Raw genomic sequence first — 19,542 nt, 5'->3', positions numbered from 1 at the left:
CAGCACAGTAAATGTAGACACATGATACCAATATGGTTATATGATGTCAGTGACGTAAGGAAGCAAGAGTCAGAGGGTCTATTCAGGACCCAAGAACATACATAAGGGACTTCTCATGATGTCTGAGCTCTGAAATCCTGGGCAGTCTGAGCCTAAACGATGAACCTATTATTCTCCACACAAATGCCAAAGGACTAGCAATGTGCTGGTACAGCCCATCAGAGAACCAACATGTAAATGTGTGTGAGAGAGGGGTGTTTATGTTTGTTTCTCCATCCCAGGACAAGCTTTATGTGAAAGCTAGTTATATGGGACAGAATACACAGGGGGCCTCCACTGCACCCCCAGAGTAATCCTGCTTCTCCCACACTGTTTTCCAGCATGGGCTACTGCATCCTTTTTGTGCACGGACTGAGCAAGCTGTGCACTTGGCTGAATCGATGCGGGGCCACCACCCTGACTGTGTCCACTGTGTTGCTGCTGTTGCTTTTCTCTTGGAAAACGGTGAAACAGAATGAAATTTGGCTGTCAAGAGAGTCCCTATTCAGGTACGATTAGGTGGATAAAAGCAAATCTCTTCCCATGTATTTTTTTGCTTAGATATTTGTTTCCAAACAAATGAGGTAACGTGGGTCTGGCGATAATCATTAACCCACAGGTTTTTTTTTTTTAGTAAAGTTTTAAGTGGGAGATGTAATTTTATTTTGGGTTTTAGCTTTAGTTTTTTAAATGGTATTGTATAAAGTTTAATGTGAGCTCATTCTAAGTGAATTTATGAAAATAAGGCTCACGGGAAGGTTTTTGGGTCTGTGAGACAGTCGCTAATGATGAGCTGAGCTGTAAAATCAGCTATAAACAAAATGAAATGATAAGCCTAACTTCATTATGCAGACAAGAAAATGAGAAAGGTGAGCACACAGCAGGAAAAGAAATGCAATACATTTTCTTTAGAATATTCCAGCATATCAAGTTGTGATCTGTGATCTAGTTGCTTTATTCTGAATATTAATTGTGAACAAAGAAATGGGAGGCTTTTTTCATCTCGTGATAGGTTTTTATGTAGTGTAGAAGCTGTTTCTGAAGATAATGATGTCAACTTAAAGCCCCGAATTTGTTGTGAAGTATAAACTATTCTCTGGGACTCTTGCTCATCGCTCTGTTTTCTGGAGCTTAGGCTGTCTCCCTAATGCCACTGCCCCAGTGACCTTCACCTGGGCTCCCTGGCACTGCCACAGCTGATGTTCCCAGTTTCTAGGGATCCTCCCCATCTGTGTCCCCTCTTCCAGCTTCTGTCCTCACTTATGACCCAGTTGCCCAGTTAGGTCATTGTGGTTTTTACTTGGTTCCTTGGCCAGCTGATACCCAACACTTCTACTTTGGGAGCAAACAACTGAAACAGAGTTAGGATCACTTGAGAAAATAAAAGGGAACATATTGGGAGAGTATAGGGAAGTGCACGGCATTGAGGGGCCGGTGAAGAAGCCGGCATGTGGCAGATGGGAAAACGTCTGAATGGTGTCTTGAGAGCATCTGAGCGCCTGCCCGGAAGCAAATGAGGAGACTTATACCAAGTTGTTTTTTATCTTCACATCAAAGTCCTAGGGAAATTAAGTCCTCTGGCTGAGCTTGAGCTTTAGGTCATGTGCCTGCCCTTTGTCTCTACCAGGCACCGAAATGAATGATTGGCCAAAGGAACCCCTCTGACTTCCACTGAGGGAGTTAGGGCAGGCCCGGCCCCTTGGGGTACCACTGAGACTTCACAAAGTGAGGCAAGGGAGAACTCCCCACAGGGAATCCAACTACTGGAGGAGGGCAAAGACTCTGGGCTGCCAGGAATGAATGAATGAATGAACAAACAGATAAATAAGATAAATGTTCACTGCACTTTTTTACTATTTCAAAACAATATATTTGATTTTGCTACTTGGCAATTTAACTTTTTAACTTTTTTTTAATAGAAAAATATTAGTTTGTCATACAAGTCTTATTGGTTTATTATTATTATTATATCACCACCATTCCATTGTCAATGTCATAATCATTTTCACAGTGGATACTGTAGAGACCTGTTGGCATGTAAAGTTTTTTGTGGGGATTTTTTTAATTAATGTTTTTTCACTTTGAGGATCCAGATTCCATTTAGTCTCTGTCACATCCTTCACCTTCAATGCGGTCCCCACAGACCACAAAGGACTTGTCCCCTCTTTCTACCCATGCTGAGGTCAATCTGCAAATACAGGGGCATGGACATCCAGTGATACAACTTCCTCTTAGTCTCTGTTGGCTTCAATTTTTTTTTTCCTTTGCTTTCAACAGTTGGTGCTTTTATGAGAAACTTTAAAATGGTTCTGCCCTGTGCTAAACCCCTTGCTTGAATAAAGGTACTAACAGAGGTCGTGTCTTCTAATTATGTTTACTGCTTAATCAGATCAACTTCGGGGGTGGATTTTGGCAGGCAGCAGTTTATTTCAAGGATAACAAGTTCATGTTCCAACACTCTATGGCTGATGCCAGCAGTTTGAAAACAGAAAAACAAAAAGCTCATTGACTTTTCATCCAGAGGCTTTGTTTTTGTTTTTGTTTTTCCAGATGGAAGCATGTAGTAAGTGACAGTGGATTACTAAAACATAACCATTCCACATATGTGCTTGAAGAGGTTTTGTGCCCTTAAGAGGCCTTTGGTGATCAAATGGAATTTTGTATAACATGCAAATCAAAGCTTTTGATAGTTCTTTGAAAAGTTGGCCTATTATAATTTATGTATGTCCCAAGAAAAGTTTTAAGAATCTGAGACGTTAAGAATATTCTTTCTCCTCAAAGACCAGATATTTGTATGTATTCATCTGTGCTGAGTCATGCTGGAATCAGTTGAGTGAATATTTATCAAGAATCTTTGAAGGAAGATAGGGTTACTGGTTGAGTGTGGGGGCTGGAGTTAGACTTTCTGGGTCTTCTCCAAGTACCATCATTTAATAGCTGTATGATCTTGGGAAAGTTACTTAACGACTCCATGCCTTAGTTTTCTTTATTTTGAAACTTCGGGTAATAACAAGAATGCTTATCTTTCAGGTGTGGTGTAAGAATAAATGATTATGTAAAAGATGCAGAAGGCAGTATGGTAAACACTGTGTAAGGTTTTCAAGTTATGGCTGTAGGCTCTGTTCTAGGGTATGAAAGAGATTGGTGTTGACAGGGGGAAGAGGGAAAGAGGAAGAGGAGCTGGAGGTCTGTGTAGGGTCAGACACATAAACACATGTTAACATAATGTAGCCACTGGTAGACAGAGGTAGAGCAGGACAGTCCGTAAGCGATAAGAACAGCGCAGGCCCTTCATGAACTCTTGTCTCGTAGACCTGAACCAAGTATGTAAGGATGAAAACAACCCAAATTAGCCATAATGATCAAAATCAAGAACTGGCTGTATTGAGTAAGAAAAATTTGTAATAGTTCTAGATAAGGCGATGTCCCTGTGTCAGAGGCCCTGCTTCTGGTTACTCCTCTGTTCTAAACAGTGAACTCATTGACCGTCCCTTGGACATATGGTCTCATTAAGGCCTCTCTTACTACATGGGGTGGTTTTGCTTGGCAATGCTGTGAACAGTCTTACAGAGTGTCTTAGGACAGACCTTTGCGTTGGAGAAAATCCAACTTTCAGTTAAGCCCCAGCCTTTCCAGCTGAGGCCTCCTCTTACAAAAAAAGATCTCACCATATGATGTATTTTTAGGAGATACAGATGCAGGCCCCCCTCACGGCTTTGTAGTTCCACTGGCAAGAATCGTACACACAAAAGCGTAAGAAGCCTGAACTTGTGTCTTATCAGAGGCTCAAAGAGAGTAATTGGTCCAAACTGAAATAGCTGTGAAGAGAAACCAGGATTTGAACCCAAGTTTGATATACAAGAATATGTAAGCTTTGCTACACCCATTTTTTACTTTATGTTTTCTAACTTAAATAAGCCCAGTATAAAAAAGAGAGAGAGGGAGAGTGGGAGAGTGGGGGGAGGGATTGGTTCATAATAATAGCTGCAAGGTATATTTTCTTTAATTCTTTGTGCCAAGAAACTATTCTGATATCCTAACCTGGAAAGAGGGTAACTGCATAGCTCCAGCTGAGCCTGGTAACAGCCCACAATTTTACATTGTTTGGAGTAAAAAATACTGTAGTAACACAATTTGGTAAAATCCCTTCTACCCCCCAAATGTTAGAAATACCTGAAAAGGCAGAGGCTGCATTTTTCTTTTATTTGCAATGTGGTTAAGGGTCTCTTTGAATCCCATTCATGAAGTATTTAAGTGATCTATGGACCATCAATTAAGAATTTATGGCCTAGATTATTCTCCATCTCTGTAGGAAACACATTTGTGTTTCTTGCTTTCTGAATTGCTAAGCCAGAGATCAGCAGACCTCCCAAGGCAGAGAATATATACTGAGGATTGGCAGATTCTTTTGTAAAGGAGTAGATGGTAAATATTTTAGTCTTTGTGGGCCATACAGTCTCTTTTGCAACTACCCAACCCTGCTGTTGTCTCGGGAAAGACGCCAAAAATAATAGGCAAACACATTGGCGCGCCTGTGGCCCACAAGGCCATAGTTTGCTTACCAATAAGATAAACATTGTGATAGTGAAATTATAATGTTACTATATCCTGTGGTACCTTTCTGGCTTAGCATCAAGTGTTGATCAGCTTCAGGAATGTTTCTGACCACGTATTGGCCTTGGTTGAAATCTCTTCTCAACTGCTTTCTAGGTCTGTAACTTTAGAAAAAAAGGCCTTAATCTCTCTGCACTTCAATTTCCTCATCTGTAGTATGGAGGTGCAATAATTCTACCCATCCGATGAGTTACTGAAGGGATAAAAGGACACGGTCAGTCCATGGAAATGGGTGCTCAGCCCAGAACTTGATTCAAACTGAGCATTCCATTCTGTGAGTACCAGCCATCCTGAGTGAGGCATTGTGCTGCCTCAGGTCAAAGCAGTGTCGGAATTGAAGAGAACCACAAATCCTTCTTACTTTCCTTTCCTGTTACCCTTGGGTTGAATGCTGCTCATTCATTTTTTTTTAGTTTGTTTTCTTTTTTTCTTTTTTTTTTTTTTTAATTTTTTTTTAACCTTTTATTTTTATTTTTGAGACAGAGAGAGACAGAGCATGAATGGGGGAGGGGCAGAGAGAGAGGGAGACACAGAATCGGAAGCAGGCTCCAGGCTCTGAGCCATCAGCCCAGAGCCTGACGCGGGGCTCGAACTCACGGACCGTGAGATCGTGACCTGAGCTGAAGTCGGACGCTTAACCGACTGAGCCACCCAGGCGCCCCTTTACGTTTGTTTTCTAATCAGGAATTTGGGGATGGTTCTTGTGACCTATTGTCCAGTGATACCAGTAAAACAAATTGATGTTCTATAAACTCAGAGATACACCTGAGAGCAGTGGCTTTTCTTGTTGTTTCTGTTCATTTTCTTTTTTTTTTTTTAAGATTTTTATTTTTAAGCAATCTTTATACCCAACATGGGGCTCAAACTCACAACGCAGAGACCAAGAGTCGTATGTTCTACCTACTGAGCCAGCCCTGCTCCCCTGTTTCTGTTATTTTTCAAGAGGCATGGAGGAGAACTATGAGGTACATGAATTAGGATCCTGAATTGAATGGGAGATTTTTCTTTGTAATCATCACTGGGATTATTAATCGGGATCGGGATCCAGCTGTATAATTAATGAATACTACATGTCTTTGTAGAATAAATGCATATAAGTTGCTTGGTTCCACTAAAACAGTTGGGGTTATGAAACCATAGCATCAAGAGAGCAAATAGAAAAGCGTGGTTCTGGAAGCAAGAGCAGCCTGGCCAGTTACAGCAACGTGGAAAGTTTTGCCTTTGGCCAGTTGTTTATTTCCCTTTATCCACAAACTAGTCATTGTAAAATGAGAGACTGGAAAAACATAGCAGAAAAATATCACAGAGAGAACATAAAGGTCAAAAACAACAATGGAAAAAGCAGTGTGTTCTTAGGATTCAAGTTACTCCACCCACATCAGCTTGCCTGTTATGAATATTATTACTTCCTCTGGCCATCACTAAACAATGCCTGATCCGAGCAGGGACTATGCTTCCACAGGCCTAATTGTCTGTTCCTCGGGTGAAATATAATTGAGAGTCACCATGCCAATCACACAGAGGGAAGGGTCAATTCCAATATGCCAGTTATATCCACGCTGAAATCAAAGTTACCTTTAAAATCTGCCTATTACCTTGCACTATTTATTTCTGGATAGAAAAATCAGAAGTTTTCCTGGTTAAAAATTGGAATTTTTTAAAGCCATTATTACCACTCTGACCCAGATTTTTCCCCTGTGACTAAAAACACTTTGGGTAATTTCCATTTTAAATATTACATTAAAATTCTAGCTCTATGTGGCAGCTGTTGGACCTCACCATAGGGCGATTGAAGGATACTGATGATTTTACCGGAGAACCCAAATGTCAGCATTTGTATATCTTTTGTCTTGGGTGGGTCAGTTTCTGAGAAAATTCCTCCAGGCTCCTCCCGAGAAGTCTAATCCTGGCTATTCAGAGAGCTTTTTAAGGAGGACAAACTGAGATCCCACCGTTCAGAATACAGATTCTCCCATAATCTACCTTTAAGGTACAGCTCTTCCCCCTTCCCTCGGCTGTACCTGTTGTTCCTGAGTGCAGGATCTCTCTAACTCTATTTTTCCAGAGAGTAAAACTCCTGCCTTTTGCTGGGATGGGGAAAGAATAATGAAAAAAGTCACTTAGCTTTTAAGGGTAGGGATGAGGATCTGAGGTTTAACTGCTCCTGATACAGATTTAGTCTGTGTTCAGCCACACCCCACCCACCAAAAAATCCCAGCAACCTGCCATACATTTGAAGTCACTGAAGCAACCTGGGTAGGTGTGGAGTCTGCTGCTTCAGATGATGTTGCCCTTGGATTGGTCTCTAGCCTCTTGCACTCTCTGTAACTTCTGTCCTCTGGAGAGTTCCTCAGATGTCCAGCCAGTGGATTTTAAGTGGGACTGTCTTTGCTGGTTATTTCACTGAACGTTCAACAGAGATTACAGTGCCCTTACATATTTCCCCAACAGGGTTTTAACACTTTGTATGAAATCCTTCTATTAATCTTACCTTTAAATTTAAAACTAGGGGCACCTGGATGGCTCAGTCAGTTGAGTGTCCAGCTCTTGATTTTGGCTCAGGTCACGATCGCACAGTTTGTGAGATTGAGCCCCGCGATCTTGGGATTCTCTCTCTCCCTCTCTCTCTGCCCCTCCCCCTCCAAAGAATAAATAAATAAACGTTAAAAAAAATAAGTTAAAAACTGAATGAAAGTATGTTATCTGGGAGAGGTAGTAGTGCATTAAAGTTGCCCAGAAACTAGGTTGTTATGCTTTCTCCTTGCTCTCTCTCATCAACTGTCCCCCTCCCACATTTAATCCTCAAGAATTCCAGAAGTTTTCTTTCCAAGTGGCCCTCCAACCCATTTTCTTTCATCATTCCCCTGCCCCCACCTCCCTGCATGTGAGGGAACGAGGGACTCTAGAACCAAACTAGAATCCTCTAGGATCCCATTTCCGCCACTTACCAGCTGTGTAGTTGTGTACAGGTTAAATGTGTGGGCTAGTTATGAATGAGAAATGGCTCCTCTCCTGCCCCCACTTGCCTCTTGAATCGTCTCCAAAATTTCAGTGCTATCCTGTGGGCGTTCTCCAGGTATTTGGTTATGGCAGTGCAAGCAGACTAATACAGTGACATTTAAGCAAGGTTGGTTTTTTTTTTTTTTTTACCTTTTTGAGCAAAACCTCATTTCCTTGTCTGCAACTTGTAAAATAATAATTATACCTGCATTTGTTTATTTATTTATTTTAATTAGCCCAGGCTTGGTACATGGGAAATGTTAATTTCCAATAAAACATAATAGGGAGGCCAGTCTAGTAATGATATATTTTTGTAGATGCTCTCCATTTTTTTTTAAAGGAAGGTTGTAAGTGAACAAAAGAAGCAAGGAAGGAAAAAACTGAATTAACCTGAGCATGCAGTTTTGTTCTCCAGAGAATTATCCCATCCCACCCCCTCTGCTTCATATGCGGTCAGCATGTTTGTTTAGTTGTGCACAACCACACACTGCCTTCATTATTTTCCAGAGAAGCATATTTAATAAGTGACACGATTCACAAATTTTGGAAAACCTGACTTAGATGGATGCAATGGACATTTCAAATGAAGGTTCATGAAACTGAGTAAAACATGAAAGAAACTGACAGTATTCCTAACTAGTATTCTTTGTTGTTCTTTTTTTTTTTAATGTATTAATTGTAGGTCTGGAGTTCAAACTCTGCCCCACAATGCCAAGGTTCACTACAACTACGCCAATTTCCTGAAGGATCAAGGTCGGAACCGGGAAGCGATCTACCACTACAGAACAGCCCTCAGGTAAGCGCCATAGGACTGTTTCCCTGCTGTGCTTCTCAGGTTCATTCACTCACCCTCCCAGTGTGTGTGGGGGGGAGGAGGGGGGTGGGCAGTGAACATCTCGTTGGAGGTGGTATGGATCCTGGACTCCCCATCTTCTGCTCAGTGCTCAAGTCTGTTGTGAATGTGGTAACTCTGCCTTGCTACTAATTCTTGGTGTTTTCCTGTAAAAGTTCCCATTGCTACACGATACTCAAGTGACACCCGGTCAAATACACATATGCAGGAGAACAGGAGTTGGTTGTCAAAAATACACCAGTAAACTCTGAGAACGTGTATTCCAGTGAATTCTTCTCACTTCAGGCTTCCCGTTATCAGAAAGGATTTATATGAAGGCATTTGAGTGTGGAAATGAAATAAATACCCTGATAGTTGTATTCAATAGAAAGAGTACTAGAAGACACTTGATTACCATGCTGGGAATATGTTAATAAGGGGCGTGTGTGTGTGTGTGTGTGTGTGTGTGTGTGTGTGTGAGACAGCCCTGACACTCTTCTTGTACTCATCTCCTTGTATTCATTTGGAAGAGACTATACTAAACAGAGCGTTACATGTCACTTTAAGAGAAACTACAAATGTAAGCCTGTATTACCAGTGGCAGTCTCTATTGCTCTTGAGTACTCACAATTGCAATCCTGGCTTTCAAGATGGTCTTATCTACAAGATCCCACATGATAAATGTCTTTAATCTGGAACATGTGGAGGCAGGAGAACTATACATAGCCTTGGAATCTCCAAATGGTCAAAACACAGACAGGTGAGTCTTCTCTTTTATTGAGTACTGTGAGACTCACGGAAGCTTTTTAGAGAGGTTTCCATACCCGTGCAGATTGGCCCCCATTTGGTTGAATTTTGGGCTAGTGTTCCACTTTGGGATATGCTTAAAGTATGCATACCAAACAAATAGATATTTCTCTGAAGCATGTACTAGCATTGTCTCAAAGCTTAGTTTGAAATCATCATTCTGAAAGTCACTGGCCTGATTTTTTAAATTATCCCTTTGAACGGTGTTCTTACATAAGTATATTATTCATCAATTGAAATATTTTAGACTTCAGGGTCTCTTATTTAGCATTCAATATGATAAAAAATTTAAACTGTGCACATCAAGTTCACTATCAAATACTATTCCAAAGATCCAAGAAATGGAAGTCCCAGAGGAAAATTGTAACAAAACTTTTTTTAAGGAAAATAGGTTTTTTATTTAGGAATAAAAGATCATTTTTAAGATTTAATTCAGATTTCTATTCTTTCACTGGAAGCCAGTTTACCCAAATGTTTACAATACTTCCCTCTGGTTGGTGAGTAGATTAATTTTTTTCTGTATATTTTGTACTCCAGATGTTCCACAATGAACATGTATTATTTTGGCAATGAGGAGATATCTTTTTTAAAGAGGCATATTCCTTCAAGGGTACAAATAAAGTATGTTTTGGCTTAATGGTTAATTGATATTTCAGGATTTCAGGTGAGCATTCTTGAAGAGAAGAAAAGAGCAGTAAGTTTGCCTGAAAAGTATTCATTGAAAGGAAGTATTATCAGAATCTTTTAAAATTTATTGCATTCCAGCAGACTATTTTCTGTCAAGTTCAAACAGAAAAATAAGGCAGACCCTAAGGCACTGCTTGGGGCAAAAGTATAAATTACATAAAATTCTCTAGCAGCTGATTTTACAGAATTATAGTAGCTGGTTGGGTACTACCGCTTTTTTCCCATGAAACAATAAAAATAAATGTTTGCTTCAGCAACTGTGCTTCTGGAAGAAACATGTCCCTTGAGAAGTGGGGGAAAAACAATTAAAGCTATAAATACACTGCATAGTAATTAGTGAAATATTTCATCCTCTCACACCAGGCTCAAAATACTTCTGATTTAAGTAGCATGATTTTTGTGTGGATACCTCTGTGGTGAATTTTCAGTGGATCTGGGTTTGTTTTTTTGTTTGTTTGCTTTTAAATAAATTGTCACTCTTTGTGCTAGAGAGAAAAGGAAAATACCAGGACTATTCATCATTTTCATGATTATTTATCCGAGATGACTGGAAGACTGCCCTTATTTTATTTTATCTTTTAATTTTTTTTTTTATTTTTTTAAAATTTTTTTTTTCAACGTTTATTTATTTTTTTTGGGACAGAGAGAGACAGAGCATGAACGGGGGAGGGGCAGAGAGAGAGGGACACACAGAATCGGAAACAGGCTCCAGGCTCTGAGCCGTCAGCCCAGAGCCTGACGCGGGGCTCGAACTCACGGACCGCGAGATCGTGACCTGGCTGAAGTCGGACGCTTAACCGACTGCGCCACCCAGGCGCCCCTTAATTTTTTTTTAATGTTTATTTTTGAGAAAGAGAGTCAGAGTGTGAACAGGAAAGGCAGAAAGAGGGAGACACAGAATCTGAAGCAGGCTCCGGGTTCTAAGCTGTCAGCTCAGAGCCCGATGTGGGACTCAAACTCACAAACTGTGAGATCATGACCTGAGCCAAAGTCAGACGCTTAAACAACTGAGCCACCCAGGTGCCCCTGCCCTTATTTTAATATCGTTCTTTCTTTGTGGAAGTTGCTGAGACAGAGCTCTCCCCCACCCCCCGCTCTGACTCCTTCCTCCGTGTTTCAACTTTAGTGTATCTGATGGTTTCCATATTTGCACACAGCAAGAAAGAGAATGATTAGGAAAATTCAGGGCTAACGGCGCTATTATCTGAAATCAGTCCCAACAATTATCCATTTTTGTTGTAATGACTGGGTAGATCCCAAAGGCAATGATGAAATTAGTCATTAGGGTTGTATCTATACCAATATCATTTTGGCTGGCTTACAATGCTGGAAATAATGCTACATTAAATTGGTAATTATATATGCCATGAATATTCTGCTTCTTTTAAACCTTATTCTATGTTTTAGACAACAAAGAAGCACCACTAACTTCTCCTCCCTTTTGGTGTACCTCATTTATTATATTTCTGTAGTGTAAGGAAAATCTCCCCTGGAAAATGCTGCAGCTGAGGTTATAGATTCAGATTAAGACCCAGATCAGCAAAGGAAAATGGCAAAACTCTTCTCTCAAATCCTCAGTGAACACAAGTGTTAGCTTTGTTTTGCTGTGAGGGGCAGCTCTCATGTTTATACCTATTCCAGGCTCTATAAAGTTCGGGATGCCATATGGTGGAATATCAGAACAGCACTGGTGGGTCTGCCATTTGCCTCCAGAGCTTGCCGACCATTGTTCAAAACCTGGAGAAAGTTTCTAACATTCCATCTCACGTGAGGGGAGTAGAAAGTTCAGAGACCACCCAATATCTTACCTCTTTCTGCACAAAAACTCCATGAAATGACTCATCCAGGAAGCCCACAAGGAGAGATGGTGGCCCTGCCTGGATAAAGTGCAGAAGATACTGCATGTGCCCTTGGCCAGTGGCCTGTTGATTTGCTTCAAAAGTCAGTTAAAAGTGGAGAATCGTAAGACAAATTATGCACATTATTGAATGATTTATTGTACCCTCAAGTTTCACATGTACGTACATTCACCAATCTTCAAATATCAAACCAAGCTTTTTCCTTTGGGTAAGAGTCAACTGATTATAACCTGCAAAAATCGCATCCATAAATCATTTCTCTGATGATCAGGTTTTGATACTTTAAAGGGGAGTAAAAATGTAATGACTGAGATTTTTCTGATTTTCCTCCTGCAGTCTTTTACAGTTACTCTTACATCTAATTCCACAGCAATTTCTTGAGCAGCTTCTCTTTTTTGAGTATTTCCAGAGTATTTCCTTAGCTTCTATATAAATAACAGCTCTCTTTTTTTCCCACATTTATATTTTGTCAATTTGCAAAATGTTTCATTACATTGTACAGTTGCAATAAAAACTAAAACTGCAGTAAATCTGTCAATAAACACAACTGGCTTTTACTCATACAACTCAACTTACAGGATGAAAAAGGCCCAGGCTTATAGAGAAAGTTTATTAAGTTGTGGATATTTCCAGAGAATAGAGAACATCTGGAAATCTGATGACATAGTGAAGAGACTATTTTAAAAGGTTTTTCACTACAGGTGATAGAGTCATGGAAATTGTTTTTCATTTTATATTTAAATTCCCTGCATGACTCAGTTACTGGTTGGTTAAAATGGGCTGGCCATCAAGAGCCCCCCCCCCCACCTGGGAATGAATAGAGTTCACCTTTGTCCAGGTGAGTCAGGAAGGCCTCCCCACTGTCAGCAGCAAATTGTCCCATGTTCTATGGAACAGTTGTTCACGTAGATGCCCTCTTCCTCCTGGCGCACTACACCCAGAGTATCTCCAGTGATTGGATATCAGTGCTATGTAGGATTCCCTCCTAATACAAGGGCTGTGATCTTCAGTCACCCAGACAGCTGTTTCTTTCTCACAGGTATGCTTTCAACATGAAATACACAGTAAATCATCTGAGATTTCCACCTTCCCATACTCCTATCAAGCAGGAGATACATTACCCTTTCCTGAGGGTACTCAAATATGCTCGGGCAGCCAGGGGACCCTTAGAGCAGCCTTTTCCATTCCCGATACATCTGTTGTTGATGTTCTAAACAGAAAATCTGAAGGGAATGAATGGACTATTCGAAGGGGATAGAAGTCCTTGACCAAGCTCTTTTCTATTTGCATAATTAAAGGGGAAGAAATGTGCTTTTAATGCTCCTGTACCAAAGAAATCTCTACTAGCTATTTAATTAGCTGACACGTGGGACAGCATAGAACTAAAAATCTTCCTGATTGGAATTTTTTTAATGTTTATTTATTTATTTGGGGGGGGTGAAGAGAGAGAGAGAGAGAGAGCGAGCTGGGAGGGACATAGAGACAGGGAGAGGATCCCAAGCAAGGAATCCCTATGTGGGGCTCAAACTCACAAACCGTGAGATCAAGACCTGAGTTGAAATCAACAGGCATATGCTTAATCCACTGAGCCACTCAGGAGCCCCTGACTGCATTTTTTTAATGCAAAAAATAGAGACTTGTCATGATAATAGCAACCACGGATAGCATTCTTTGCACTCTCTCCTGCGTGGATAACCAGAACTCTGCAAGGAGACTCCATTAGACTGTAGGAGTGCATGGGGAAAACAGATAGTAATAAAAGAATCGAAGAAACAGCATTATCATTAGAGTCTAAAGAAATCTAACTATGTGTAATTAACCCACTGTTCACTAATGTTCTTAGTTTATCAATAAGATTGCTTTATATAATTCCTTTGAAAAATGCTGTCTATAAAGCTGGTAGCGTGTGAACATTTTTTTTTTCTTAAATCAGGATTTATTGGCTGTTTTAAAAGTCCTTCATTACACATCCTATTTTAAGTGAACATTTAAAATAACTCTTATGAGTGAAAGTGACCTTGGATACCAGCTGCCATGTATTTCTGGAAAGAATTAAAATTCCAGGACCATTTGTTAGCCAGGTTTAACAAGTGGAGATAGGCTTTTCTGCCCGTGTGGTATTTTAGTTTATAAAAGTCTAAATACACTTTCCAGTATCACAAGTAGACAGTTGAAATTAGTTTTATTTTTTTGTTGATGAAATAATAACTTTACTGTATATATTTTGTGTTAATTAAGAATAGCAGTTTTATTCCTTAAATCCAAGAAGTTAAGCCCTATTTCATTTAGAAAAGTAGAATTGACTCATATTGTGGCCATACTTATGGACTAAATTTCTGAATGAAGGTTGTATAATTTCTACTCAAGAACATTTCCAGGGTCACCTGGGTGGCTCAGTCGGTTGAGCATCTGACTTTGGATCAGCTCATGATCTCATGGTTTGTGAGTTCAAGCCCCTCAGGCTCTGCACCGACAGCATGGATCTTTCTTGGGATTCTCTCTCTCCTTCTCTCTCTGCCCCTCCCCCGCTCACACTCTCTCCCCAAAACAAACAAACATTTAAAATAACAACAAAAATATTTCAGTCCATTATTTTCTTCTTCTTCTTCTTCTTCTTCTTCTTCTTCTTCTTCTTCTTCTTCTCCCTGCCTTATACCACTTTCACTTTAAAAACTTGCTGTGCTTCCCCAGGAAACAGAATCCCTGCCCCAGGGATTTGCATGCAGGAAGTCTATTAAGAAGTGCTCTCTGAAACACCAGGGAAGGAAGCCAGGGAAGCAGGATGGTCAATGCGGGGGAGGGTTGAGGGCAGTGCAGTCCCAGGGCTTCAGCTGACCCCTTAGGAAGCTCTGGAGTTGGGAGGGCCCCTCAGGGTTGCCAAGAATGGAGGCAAGAAGTGGAACCTTTATGCCCCCTTATCAACCAATCACTGCCCCAGGCAGGGCGGGTAGCCTCTAGTGAGGCAGTTCCCCGAGGCGGAGAGCAATGCCCAGAGAAGACCCCCATGTGAGCTGTCAGCAAGTGCTTCAGACATGGGTGTTGTCTGGGTGCTGTAAGACAGCATCCACTACACTAGCTTATGTTACAATTTCGTATATAAGCAATTATGACAGTTTAAACAATATCACTTAGATTTTTTATTAAAATGAAAATAGTGGTGTTACCTACTTCATAGGGTTGGAATATTATAAGATAATTAATTTATTTCAAAGCTTAAAGCAGTGTGTGTATACCTGGCAGTGATAAACTCATTATATGTTATGACTATATCCCAAATCTGACCCTTCTCTCCACCTCCACGGCCCATCGTCTCTCACTTGGATTCCTGTCTCTCAAGGCCCCTGCAGCTGGCTCCATGCCCTGCACTGTCTTTCTCACACCTCACCTCCTGCACCTTGTCTTGACCACTCAGCTCCAGCCGTGTAGGGCTCCAGGCACACATCAGTCAGGCCACTTTCCTATTTAGGGACTCTGAATTTGTGGTTCCCTCTTCCCAGAACACCCTCTCACTCTCTGAACAGCTGCCTCACTCCCTTCCTTCAGGACTCCCTACTCATGTCATCTTGTCCCAAGGCCTTCCCGGGCCACCCCACCTAAGAGTGCGGTCACCACCAACGTACTCTATTCCTCTTCTTTGCTTCATTTTCTCCACTGCCTTTATCACCCTCTAACCTACTTATCATTTTGTGAATTGTCTGTCTCCCTCCACTAAAAGGAAAGCCCCACAAGAGTAGAGATTTGTGTCCTTTCCCCCAGCCTGGAGAACAATGCCAGGAACGTGGCTCTTAGTAAATGCATGTTGGATGGATGAATGCTGCATGTAGACATCTTTTTACGGTCTCTTTTTTTTTTAAAGAATGTGAATTACCTGAAATTTTTAAAAATGGTAATCGAGGGGGCACCTGGGTGGCTCAGTTGGTTAAGCATCTGACTCTTGATCTCAGCCCAGGTCATGATCTCATGGTTCGTGTGATCACGTCAGACTCTGCACTGAGAGCGCGGAGTCTGCTTGGGATTCTCTCTCTCTCTCTCTCTCTCTCTCTCTTTCTCTCTCTCTCTCCCTCTCCCCTGCCCCTTCCCCCCCATCAAAATAAATTAATTAAACCACTTTTTTAAAATGGTAACTGAAGTATAGTGTAAAAACTAAAAACCATCAAAAGTAGATCCTTAGTTGCTTCTACAGAACATAAATTTAATCTGCCTCCAAACCCATCTTGCCCCCCTCCTCTCCAATTACCTACCCTTCTGGTTTGTCTCCTCTGAGGCTGACTCCTGTGCTCAGGAGTGCATTATTTCCAGGTCCTCAGAGATTTCGTTTAAAACCCTTCCTTTACTGGGCACTTTTCCATTAATACTTAAATATTCTCAGGCTTCTGCCATCTTTATTTATTTTTTGAAATTTTTGTAACATTTATTTATTTTTGAGAGAGAGAGAATGATAGAGTGTGAGTGGGGGAGGAGCAGAGAGAGAGGGAGACAGAATCTGAAGCAGGCTCCAGGATTTGAGCTGTCAGCACAGAGCCCAATGCAGGGCTCGAACTGTGAAATCATGACCTGAGTGGAAGTCAGACACTTAACCGACTAGCTACCTAGGCATCCCTGCCATCTTTAAATAAATATGCAAACCAGCCTCTGCATCTCCTGTTAGCCCTTCCTGCCATTCAGTCTGTCTCTTCCCACCTTTCAAGTAGTGAAACTTCCTGCAAGTCTCAGTGTCTTCTTCTCCCTTGTGTCCTTCTCATGACTCAACTGCAGTTGGTTCCCTCTCCACCACTGAAACTGCTTTCCTCCAGCACACCAGCTGCCTCCAGGTGGGTAACTCCTGAGGAGGACGCTGCTTAGCAATTAAATTACTTGACTCTCAGGGCACCTGGGTGGCTGACTCATTTAAGCTTTTGACTCTTGACTTTGGCTAAGGTCATGATCTCATGGTTTGTGAGTTTGAACCCAGCATTTGGGTTCTGCACTGACAGCGTGGAGCCTGCTCGGGATTCTCTCTCTCCCTTTCTCTGCCCCACCCCTGCTCATTCTTTCTTTCCCTCTCTCTCTCTCATACACACACACAAAATAAATAAACATTAAAAATAAATATATCAGTAAATTACTTGACGCTTGGCAGCATTAATTTTGTTGACTGCTCTCTCCTTTTTAGACAGGTTCTTTTTCAGCTTTTATGCTGTCATGGTTTTTCTTCTATTTCTTGAGACTCTCCTCCAAACCCTTAATAGAGGAGTCCTCAGACCCCTCTTCTAGGTCACCTTCTTTTCTCAATCTTTGCTTTCCTCCCAAGGGATTTCTTGAGTTCCAAAGGCTTTAGTTAATGTCTATATGCTGAGTAACTCTCAGATCTGTAATTTCACCACATAGCTTTCCTGTCAGAGCCATCTGTCCATCTGATTCCTGGACATTTCCACAAATTACCCTCTCTGCACCTGAGATTCACATTACCACCTTTTGTCCCAAACCTGCTCCTTTTCCTTTATTGCCTTCCTTTCTAGTTTGTGCTTAAGCTGGAGTAAAACGTTTTGTTTCCTGAGTTCTGTTTGGTTTTGCTTTCTCTCTCTGAAGCAGCCTTCCTTCCTCTTCCTATTTGTATCCCCTCCTCCCCTTCCCCCTAACTCTTACTGCCTCTCTGGTAACGCATCATCTCTCCTGGCAACACCTTGGTGATTACCATGGCTCCTGCCATGAGCTCCTGTCTCTTATACTCCCCTCCTTCTGCTTTGTCTCTTTCTGCCCTGTGTGCTCTGACCATAGTGCACTAAACTAAGTTGGTGTCCTTGTCTCTCCCTCTTCTGCCACGGGACCTCCTTGAGAGCAAGGGCTGCTTTCTCTTTATTCCTGTGGACCCTTAGTAAGTGCCCAATAAGTGATTGTTGAAAGAAAGACTGAGGGAATATAATGCATAAAATATCACAGGCTCCCTTAGAGTCGGAGGACCCCTCTGTAATAACAAGCACTGTTTCTCAGTGGGAGAGCCGTCAACAATTTAGATGGAACAGCTCTTCATCATGCAGGGCTGTCGTATGTATCACAAGGCATTTAATACCCCTAGTTTCTGCCAGTGGTGACCACCAATTCCTGAGGTGGATATTCAGGATATGTACCCTTCTCCTTCCCTGTCCCTCATGATCTTCTTCATTGGCAGTTATTGATTAGGAATATGGACACACTTTTCCTGCAGAGTACTATTCATGCTACAAAGTGTTATTACAGTAAGGATTCCATGCGCACATTGATCTGTCACGTAGGACTTTGGATTTCCTTACAACCTTCAATGTAGCTTTTAAAATTGCATGTGTCTGAAATTCCACTTGGTGTTCAGTGTATCAGAAAGGCTTGGAGGAAGTGCCTCTGGTGCCTGTGGGGATCATTTGCTTTAGATGATGAAGGATTGACAGGCTTTGGGATAAGGGTTTGACAAAGAACATTCCTACATTCTTAAAATGGAGAGAGTGATGTGTCCTTCACATCTGAGAACCCACGGCACAGGAGAGACAGATGGACACAAGATGACTTGAGTGTTCACTGGATTAGTGATGAAGAAATAATGGATGTTATTCTGACTGATGGGAGCAAGCTGAAGGCCACTGACAATAGTGGAGACAATGATTTTTTTGGAGGGTGAGAAATCCATGAGAGAAGGAGAGCTGGTGGCTTCAGCCTGACATGGGTTCATTGGGGCTGTAGGGGCAGCCAGGTACTACTACCCAGAGGTCCTGCAACCGATCCCAAAACATTAAATGTTTGTAGTGGAACAGGTATGATGATGGGTATGAAAAGATAAGAAGGTCATTATGTTATTGACCTTACTGTTATAGAGAAAGCAACTAAAGGACAGACATAAATTCAAAATCACATAGCTAGAAAGTCACACATGGCTTCTGACTCCAAATACAGTTATTTTTTTTCTACTCCACCAGAGCAATTCCCCACCATCTGCCACAAAAACCAAAGGTCACTACAATCACCCCAAGCCTCTGAGAAAGGTTAAATTATGTTTACCATTTTCTATTTCAAAAAGCAGAGACGTATTTAATTGAATACATTTCCCAACCTCTAGAGTTAAATTGTCAGGAATCAGGAAAATTCAGCCACTTAAAATGACTCATTTCCTGAGGGCATCAGAGAACAAGGTTCTACTCTAAATTATCTCGGAAAATCAATTGGGCGGAGTCCTTCTGGATCACTGTGAGAAGTCATCCATTGTGAGAGGTCAGATAATTTAGTTGGCCCCCTTTAGAGAGTGTGTCACATTTCCCAAAATTGCTTGTGAGGTTTTTTCCAAAGCTATCTTAAATAGTACAAAAAGAAAGTGGTAAGACTTGTTTGTTAATGGCAATTTCAAAAAAGTAAAAAAGCAGATCAATAATCAGTGTTACCTGGTACATTTTAGTGACATGATAGTTCAAATCTTATAACAGGAAAGCACTTAAAAAGTGCCAGAGACTAATCTGGTTGAAAATATGCTGCTGACTCCTGAAATAAAGTTTGCTTTGGACATTTTTTTAGTCCAATGAAATTCAGATTTTATGGTTGAATTTTTTTCCCAGCTATGTTTTTCTTTTGGATTTTTTTTTCTCAGCAGGAAATAGAAAATAAACATCTGCCCTTGGCATAGTTAACCTCAAATAAATTAATGTGTGGAATGAAAATCAGACAAATAAATCATGGTGTGTATATTCTAAAAGGAAATTGCAAACT

General features: G+C 41.1%; 1 protein-coding gene across 1 annotated transcript in view; it reads left to right on the top strand.

Annotated features, from left to right (window-relative positions):
• Positions 1-19,542, top strand: part of TMTC1 (transmembrane O-mannosyltransferase targeting cadherins 1) — a 275,547-nt gene that overhangs the window by 194,066 nt on the left and 61,939 nt on the right. The window contains exons 10-11 of the mRNA XM_030322084.1: positions 381-548; positions 8,336-8,449. Of these exons, the coding sequence (XP_030177944.1) occupies positions 381-548; positions 8,336-8,449 (282 nt within the window). The remainder of the gene's footprint in view (positions 1-380; positions 549-8,335; positions 8,450-19,542) is intronic.

This window comes from Lynx canadensis, chromosome B4, assembly GCF_007474595.2.
Source record: "Lynx canadensis isolate LIC74 chromosome B4, mLynCan4.pri.v2, whole genome shotgun sequence".
Classification (NCBI taxonomy): Eukaryota; Metazoa; Chordata; class Mammalia; order Carnivora; family Felidae; genus Lynx; species Lynx canadensis.
The sequence above is the reverse complement of the archived record's forward strand: the minus strand, read 5'-3'. Positions and strand labels throughout refer to the sequence as shown.